The 9787-nt window shown below is 34.7% G+C and overlaps 1 protein-coding gene across 2 annotated transcripts in view; it reads right to left on the bottom strand.

The window, feature by feature from the left end:
* GIN1 (gypsy retrotransposon integrase 1) overlaps positions 1-9787 on the bottom strand; it is a 32330-nt gene that overhangs the window by 12809 nt on the left and 9734 nt on the right. The window contains exons 2-4 of one of the 2 annotated variants that reach the window (XM_023212241.3): positions 7960-8105; positions 6125-6314; positions 3917-4222 (exon numbers count right to left, since the gene is read on the bottom strand). In XM_023212241.3, the coding sequence (XP_023068009.1) occupies positions 3917-4114 (198 nt within the window). In that variant the 5' untranslated portion in view covers positions 4115-4222; positions 6125-6314; positions 7960-8105. Of the gene's footprint in view, positions 1-3916; positions 4223-6120; positions 6315-7959; positions 8106-9787 lie in introns of both variants that reach the window. The other variant, XM_023212240.3, reaches the window with a different exon arrangement.

A 9787-nucleotide genomic window follows, 5' to 3' on the forward strand; every position in this document is an offset into this window, starting at 1 on the left:
TAATTAATTTTTTTTTTTTTTTTTGTAGAGATGGAGTCTTGCTATATTGCATGGGCTGGTCTTGAACCCATGTTCTCAAGTTATCCTCTCACCTCAGCCTCCCAAAAAGCTGAGGTATGAGCGACCACACTTGGCCCTATTGTTACCTTTAGTAAAATTTTCCAAGTTGTGGTTTGGTTACCAGATGACTTTAAACACGACTGGAAAACCTGCTAGCTAATCATAATGGCTTCATATTATCATTAGCAAATACCCTGAAACATTATATGCACTTAGGGTAAGGCTCTTCATGAATAAAAGTGGAAGTGAACCAATATTTCAAAGAGTATTCTCAATAATTTTGAATTTTGATGGCTAATTTCCTATCAGATCTGATAACTGTAGTCTCCCTTTATCTTCAGAGAATATGTTCCAAGGCCCCTAGTGAATGTTTGATACTGCAGATAGTACCATACCCTATCTATACTATGTTTTCCCCTATACATACACATTTATGATAGAGATTAATTTATAAATTAGGCACAGTAAGAGATTAACAACTAAAAATAAAATAGGATGACTGACAATATGCCAACATCATTACTCTTGCACTTTGGGGCCATTCTTAAGTAAAATAAGGGTAACTTGGATACAAACACTACTAACCACGACATTTGATCTGATAACCAAGATAGCTACAAGGTGAGTAATGATGGGGAGGGAGTAGCATATACAATGAGGATATGCTAGACAAAGGGATGATTCACGTCCCATTTGGACAGAGCAGGACAGCATGAGATTTCATCACTACATGCAGAATGGTGTGCAATTAAAAAAATATAAATAGTTTACTTCTGGAATTTTGTATTTAATATTTTTGGACTGCAGTTGACTATAGGAACTGAAACCTCAGAAAGTAAAACTACAGATAAATGATGACTACTATAGTTAATATTTGTATTCATCTCATTGATGTGTCTGACTAAGAGCTGGAAGTTACGTAGACATGCCAGCACTATCATTTTCTTGTGGTTGATAGGTATTTGCCTTTTAGCATTACCTGCTTTCACTGCAAAAATCTAAGCTCCCTGGCCATTTTGTGAGTAGTGTGGTGAATGCTAGATGATATCCATATTTTCATTCAACTGCTGAAAGCAAAAGTATGAGTGAGGAAACATGTGGATTCTCACTTTTCTTTCAGGATACCTTCACATAATATGTGTGACATAGCTGCCTTGTTGATTGAATCAGGATGCTATTATCAATCTGTATACATTATTAATAAAGCTTCATTTATTTTTTGGATTTAAAAAATATAAATAGAAGTTCCAAAAGTCTTCCCCCAGACTGGATTGCCTTACGTACTGCACTGCACAGACCACTGCTATGTCAATCAAGGCAGGCAAGACTACCTTGCCTTCATTTACAAAATGACAACATAAATCTCCTATTATTATGCAGCCAAATTTAATCTTTTTCCATTGAAGTTTATACCACTGTTCCTAGGTTTAGAATGCGACCTCCATTTCTAGAGATTAAAAGTCAAATATATTTTTTTCTGTTTCTACTTTAAAAATTAAAATTCTTTAATTTACCTGAAAATTCTTTTGGTATTGGATTCTAAAATCGTATTACAGAAATAATTTTAAACAATTAGCAAATTGTTACCTGTTAATTAATTACATGTTCCTCCTCTACTAGACACATTTGTGACACTAGCTTTATCATTTAAAGCACTGTTACCAAACTTTGTGCCAAGTTGCCCCTTAACATCTGTTGGACACCATGAAAACTACCAGTTTAAGGCAGCTCAGTTTCAACATTAGATCAGGTTACAATTCATTTGATGACATCACATCTTTACAGAACTGTTTTCTTCATCAAATGCTGCGATAAAAAGTAGTTACCATGTAAAAATCAGTGTGAAACAGGAAATGAGGGTGGCAGTGTACAATATGATTCCAAGGTCTGAGAAGGTACACATTACTCATTAGCAAGTAATTACGATTAAGAATGAAATGAAAGGGGTGGGTGTGGTGGCTCAGACCAGTAATTCCAGCACTCTGGGAGGTCAAGGCAGGTGGATCATGTGAGTTCAGGAGTTCGAAACCAGCCTGGGCAACATGGTGAAACCTGTCTCTAAAAGAAAAAAGGTACAAAAATTAGCTGGGAGGCTAAGGTGGCAGGATCACTTGAGTCTGGAAAGCAGAGGTTGCATTGAGCCAAGACAGTGCCACAGCACTCCAGGCTGGGTGACGGAATGAGACCCTGTCTCAAAAAAAAAAGAATGAAACAAAAACATATTTTCTTTCAATTTATGAGTATTTTACATTGCTACTAAGTGGTTACAACATAAATACTTATTAAGTTGTTTGGATGGACCTGTGAAGAAAAGAGTTAACCTGACAGTTAACTTTAACATATTAACACAGCAGATCTGTGACTGCTATTCTTTGAAAGGCCTGCTTACAAGGTTGCACCTTGGCTAATGTCTAGGAGCTTAGGTTTTGGTTATAAGACCAAACACAATCTTTCCTTCTGAGAGTCTGAAATTTTTGTACATGCCAGGTAGAAGGTGCCTATGTGACCAGCCCCCAATAAAAACCCTAGGCACTGAGCCTCTAGTGAGCTTCCCTGTGTTGTCACAACTCTGCTAAAGGAATTAAACATGTCCTGTGTAACTCTACTGGGGAAGGAGATCTTGGAAACTTGTACGTGGTTCTCCCAATGTGTCTTTTCTCTTTGCTGAATAAATCTTAGCCATGAATATGACTATATGCTGAGTCCTCCTAGAGAATTATGAAAACTGGGAATAATCCTGGGGTGCCATGATATGTCCTATCTACTTAATAAATATAACTTTAGATATTTCTTTTGGACTGAGCCATCAAAGGTGCTTTGAACCAAGTCTGGCTATTTCTGATTTTTCTTAAACACGTACCCTGTCAATTACAAAAAGTTTTAACATATGCCTTAAGTCTAGCACTTATTATATTTCTTATAAAAAGTTTTCATATATATTCTCCCGTTTATCCTTTCAGGTTAATTTAACTGGGAACAGGCCAGGACAAGGGAAAAAGTACCTTTCAATACTGAATAGTCTTATTCATGAACATAATGTATTTTTCCATTTATTTAAGTCTCCCTTTACCTGTCAGTCATAATATTATTATTATTATTTATTATTGTTATATTATTTGAGACAAGGTCTTACTCTGTTGCCCAGGTTGAAGTGCAGTGACACAATCTCAGTTCATTGCAACCTCCGCCTCCCAGGCTCAAGTGATCCTCCTATCTCAGCCTCCCGAGTAGCTGGGACCACAGGTGCATGCCACCACACCTGGCTAACTTTTTGTTTTTCTTTTTGACATGGAGTCTCTCTGTCACCCAGGCTGGAGTGCAATGGTCCGATCTCGGCTCACTGCAACCTCTACTTCCCGGGTTCAAGCGATTCTCCTGCCTCAGCCTCCTGAGTAGCTGTGATTACAGGCTCCTACCACCATGCCCAGCTAATTTTTGTATTTTTTGTAGAGATAGGGTTTTGCCCTGTTGCCCAGGGTGGTCTTGAACTCCTGAGCTCAAGTGATCCACCCACCTCAGCCTCCTAAAGTGTTGGGATTATAGGCGTGAGCCACCAGGCCCAATCAATCATGGGTTTTTAATCTAGAAGTAAATAAAGATTATTTGGTCCAACCTCCTCATTTTAATTTGAGGATATCTGAAGATAGGTTTACAATAACCCACAGTAAGTATTAAAATCTTAATCTCCTAATTTCTAGTACAATTATCCTTGTAGTATTTAATATCATACCTCTATACCTATAGCAATTTATCTGAATTTATTAAGCACTCTGTAATATAATGCAGAGGGCACTGGTTCTGGACACTGAAAAGGAGTAAGATATGCTCCCAGACCTAAGTAGTTTATTTGTCTTACCTGTTGAATGAATTCATCTCTTTGGTCCATTATTATTTTCTGAGGAGGTCCATATAAGAAAAATATATTGATAATAGCTTTAGAAACTTCTGATGCTGAAACATCACATAGAGGCAAAATCACAACCCATTTGGTGAACAAATCTGTCATGATTATAGCATATACATGACTTCTGTTGCTTGTATGAAAAGGTCCCATCAGATCAACAGTAACTAAACTCCATGGATTTTCCACCTTGAGAAGGTGCTGTTTCGGTGCTACAATAACTGTATTTTTTGCCACTTGGCAATGCTGACAAGCATATACCTACAAACAGGCACACAATAAAGAAAATACATACAAATGTTAACACTCTACACAATATAAAAGCAGTCTTATGAATCTGAATTTTAAAATGGTTAATAGGTACACTTTATGTTTTGAAGAAGAAACTTCTGGACTGAGAATCACTGGATTAAACCTATTTAAAACAACAAACAAATAAAACAACAACAAACAACTGTAGTTGCCACTACAGCTGACCCTCTAACAACATGGGTTTGGACTGAGAAGTCAGCTTATACATGGCTGTTTTTTTAACTAAACACAAATAAAAAGTAGAGTATTGGTAGGGAGGGATGAGAAACTCAAGGATGCAGAAAGCTGACTTCTTGTATATGCGAGTTTCACAGGACCGACTGATAGACTTCGGTATGAGTAGATATGGTTACATGAGTGTGGTGCTGGAACCAATCTCTTGCGTATACTGAAGGAAGACTATATGACTAAATGACCATCTTATTGGGTCTTATTCACATGAAACATAAATCTGGTTCATATTGAATACATATTTATTAAATACTTTAAAAGATCTTAAACAAGTTTCCTATAATTTAAAATCAGTATGTAAGTTTACAATAATTTCTATATGCACAAAATGTTTCCTCCTAAAGTTATCATGTTAAGAAGTCTATTCATTAATCTATTCTAACCATATTTACTGAAATATAATTTTATTCATAAAATATGTAGAGATGGAGAAATTTCTCTCAATCGTGAGAAAAGAATAAACATAAACAAAACCCATGCTGTCCTGCAGCTTTCATTTAAGTGAGGTGAGACAAGATTAACTGCTCAATTTATGGATGGGTGCCATTTCTCAATACATCTCTGGAATTCCACTCTAGAAACTACTTTCAAACTAGCTTCTGAAGAAAAATTGAAAAACCGTTTAATCACCTTATAGTCACAGTTACTTTTGATCAGAATTTTCATTTTCCGATTTAAACTTATTTGTTGGATTTTATCACAAATAACTTCTGATTATTTCCAAAAAGCATATTCATTCTGCAGTGATAACAATTTGACAAAGATTTAACTGAATGTTTGTAAAAAATGCATCACAGGAAAAATATATAAATTATGAAGGTCTTTGGAATACCTGAACAGACCCATAAACTGATAACTCACAAATGATACTTAACTGTTGGTTTAATTCTTTATGCTTGAAATGCCAGTCTTTTTGATGCACTACTACAATTATTAAGGAGATTTCACAGATATACCAAGGAATTCCTACCATTTGGCATACAGTACACTGGAAAGAGTAGGATCAGTTGACTTCTAGCAAGAACCCTAAAATTCCTATAGGTGAATTTTCTATTAGGAGAAGTTGAAGGTCCCAACGGGTCATAAAGTTACAAAACTCAGACTTATTTCATGATCCTCAAAATTTGATTTTGTTATATTTGGTTTTGGATTTCTGTCATATATGACATTCTACCTCAAGATGGAACGAGCACAAAAGATGAGAGCACATACTAGGCCTGACTTACTATGAACATATTCTCCTCTTAAAAAAACCTTGTATGATTGCCATTGAAAAGGTAATGATTTAGTCAAACAAATTCCAGCTCCATTTAAATTCTGCCTACACAAAAAAAATTCAATGATACAAATCTGATTCTAAATAATCTCTTATCTAAATATGGCATTTTCAAGTGTTTAAATGATGCTTCTTTCCTTTTCAAATTATATATTACTTAAGTGATTTAAAAAACCTGTGAAGGGAAATAAAACTCTCTTTAAATGGTTTTTAAATAAAAATAACCACGCCAAAAATACTTAATGAGAGGTGATACCCAGAATAAACCTGGAGAAATAATAAATTGTAAATATCTATCAGAAAGACAGTATTCATAATATTCTAAATACATAAGCCATACCCACTGTTTGACATCATTGGTCACAGATGTCCAATAATAATTGGATTCTACCAGAGTGAGGGTCCTGGATATACCATGATGAGCTCCACTGTCATTTTCATGGCATTCTCTTAAGACTTTCTTCTTTTCCTCTTCTGAAACAATTACCAAACGATTTTGTTTTCTGTCTTTTCCAACATAAAATAGCTTTTTTTCTGGAATAAATGATACCAAAAAGGTAGAATTGTAATTTTTAGAGATATATGTAGTTTTAAGAGAATCATAGCCTTCTGTTTAAACCATGAAGGCTTTTGTTTTGTTTTACAAAATCTTACTGCATTTAAAACAAAATATTTATTTGTAACGATGCTACCACACAAAGGTTCTTAGCTGTTACACTTACTTAGACACTTAGGAAGGGCGGTAGCTGCTATAATTTTGTACCTATCAATATAAACAGAGCCAGCTTGTTCACCAAAGCATGTAATAAGTACGGAAATATGAAATTATCTCTCTATGGGAGTACTTAAAGTAGGAAGATTTTGCAGGCACCTCCTAAAAATGGAACATATTAGCAAATAAATTACATACAGAGAAACACCTACCTGGAACAGAATTTTCTAAAATAATGTTTTATCATCACTGCATTTTTGCAAGCAAACAGCTCTCTCCACTTTTTCTATATCTGAGTAGAAGGTAGGGATGGTGAAGTGGGAAAAACTTTAATCCTCAAGACAATTCTGTTTCCTTAGGAGGACAACTGAGAAGAATCTGCAGCTCGGAAGTAACCAGGGGATGGAGCAAATCACCATCTACTTCTCCAGTGTGAATGGGCTAGCTATTCAAACTCCAAAATACCCCATTCAGCTACTAACATGAGTAAGCAGATTGATGAGTGGAACATTCCTTACTTTTTAGAATTAGAAGATAAGCAATCTAAGAGCAGGAACCTTATCTATGTTATTCTTCAATATATCTCCAAGGCTTAGAACGTGACTGGCACATAGCAGAAACCCAGTTAACATTTGTTACATAAATTATCAAATATATGAATGAATGAATCCTCACTTCAGTTTAAGAGGTAATGGATCTGCCTAATCTTAAGTATAAGGGAGTTATTGGTAGGGATATACACAGGGAGACGCAAACAGGCATTTACTTATTATCTTACAGTTTTATTAACCTGCTTTGGGGTAAGCCTAAGAGACAAAATTAGCATTTATAACACAAAATCCATCTAATTATCTGGTGACTACTTGTTGCTTATCTCATCCCAAACTTCTCTTCCCCTTTACATGGGGAAAAAGAGGGAAAAATTATCATGACCTTCCAAGATAAATATCCCACTGCCTTTCAAATATTTAGTCCATTCAGGAAGATCCAAGGGTCCTAAAATGAATGTGATCCTGAGAATATTTAATGGCAGTGGTGGGGTTGGGGGGACATGATCACAGAAATATAGTTAATTCTTTCCAGTTTTCATGTTAGTAAACAAACCAGTTAACTTTGTCAACATTTTCCTATTAAGCATCAAAAAAGTTCCTCATCGAAAGTGGCATCAGTGCTGAAAAGTGCACCATTAGAGACCACGAAAGGGTAAAAGCAGAAGTCGTTAATTTAGAAAAATGTTTTGTTTTCTTTCATGGTATCATATTCTGTCTATAATTTAAACCACCCTTTTCATGCTTACTGGCCTTCAGTTAGCTTGAGTGTAATTTTTATTTTGCTTTTGATTGAGTGGCATCATCAATTCAACTGGTAATTGTTTAGCAACAACCATCTACTACAGAAGTTCTCAAATTTCCACAAAGAAGAATGTGGGGAAGAATCAATAATCAAAATTTTGAACGTTAATTTTACCTTTGAAGATAAATTTTTTTGCTGCTCTTCTTATACCACTTCGCTCACTTGGCAGTGTAGTTGGATGATATTCACCAGTTCGTTTGTAATATGCAATCTGTTTAAGATGAAGGTCACCATTTTTTCCACTACGGACCATTGTGAACCTAGGTAAAAGGTATTTAAAAAGATAACTTAAATTTAAAGCTAACTGAATTGCTATTTCAGTTAAGACTTCTGTCATATTTCTATTTACATATGAACTGAGAATTCCCAGAATTTATTTGTGAGGGAGATAATTGCAGTACAGGAAAGGAACAGTGATGTATATGAACGAAAATACTCAAATGCTATTTTTGATATACCCCATGACAAATTATCTTGCCTCTTTCCACTTGATAAGAAATGCTGAAAATTTTCCACATACTGAGAAAAAAGGAAATGAACCAATACACTTCAAAAAGGTTTACTTAAAATTTAATTGCTATCAACTGAAATGTTACTTTCACGGGATGGTAACAAAGGAATATCCTGTCATGTGACATTTAAATAAATAAGTTATAAGAGAAGAAATATAGCTTTATATTATTTCTAAATATATTCACGGTTATTTCTTCTTCTTGCCACCTCAGCCCTAAGGTGGTAACTATGTTTGCTGTTGCTAGTCTCCAGGTGCCATGCTGTTTACTTTGTTACTGTCTGTCTATAGAAAGAAGCTCCATTAAATTTTCTTTAAAATCCCACCAGAATGTCTTCTGTTTCCTGCTAGGATTCTGACACAAATCTTACAATTTTGAAATTACATTAAAAAAAAAAGATGTTTACTGACCAGTGGAGGATCTAGGGATGAGACTAAAAGAGTATTTACTGGAAAGAGAATGCTGGAACAAAGCAGAACAGACTGTGCCTATCACCATGGCTTAAACAGCTTATCAATTCTCTTCCCCTATAATACAGCTCTTTCCAAATGTAAATCCATCTTTCTGATCTATTTTTAACTTCCAGAGAGAGAGTAACAGTACATTTCTTACCTTAGGTTAACACAAAGTGTATGTCAATTTAAAAACAAAGGTTCTGAAATGTTAACACAGTCCCATCATAACCTAAAAAACAAGTTAATTATCTCTATAAAGTATTATAAGACAATTAGTTTGTTCTAAGTTTAATTCACTTCCAATTGATTATTAAATATATGTTTTTTTTTCATCTAATAGATGGCTGTACCCCAAACCAAACAAATGTAGCCTATCACAGTTTCTAAATCATCTCAAAGATAAATGGATGAGATTTAAGACTTTTTATACAAATAAAGTAAGTAAGACAAGCCAAGTGGCGCAAGGATGGACAGATACATCACTGTAATTGAACAAAGAGTCCAGAATTATATCCACACATGTAAAGTCAATACATTTACAACAAAGATATCAATACAATGAGGAAAGAGGTGGTCTTTTCAATAAATAATGCTAGACAACGAGATAACTGTACTGGGGGAAAAATGAACCTTAACCACCTACCTCACATCTTACACAAAAATTAATTCCAGACAAATCATAAACTTAAATGTGAAAGATAAATGACAATGATTCTGGAAGAAAACATAGGAAAAGATCTTTCAAATCTTAGGATAAGCAAAGATTTCTTAAATAAGACACAAAAAACACTATCCTTAAAAGAAAAAAAATTAACAATAGGGCTTTATCAAAATAAAAATGTGTACTCATCAAAGACACCATTAAGAAAGTGAAAACATAGGACACGCATTGGGATAAGATATCTTTAATACATATATCTAACAAAGGACTCAGACCCAGTGTATGTAAGGAACTTCTAAAAATCAAAAAGAAAA

The sequence above is a fragment of the Piliocolobus tephrosceles genome, chromosome 4 (assembly GCF_002776525.5).
Source record: "Piliocolobus tephrosceles isolate RC106 chromosome 4, ASM277652v3, whole genome shotgun sequence".
Classification (NCBI taxonomy): Eukaryota; Metazoa; Chordata; class Mammalia; order Primates; family Cercopithecidae; genus Piliocolobus; species Piliocolobus tephrosceles.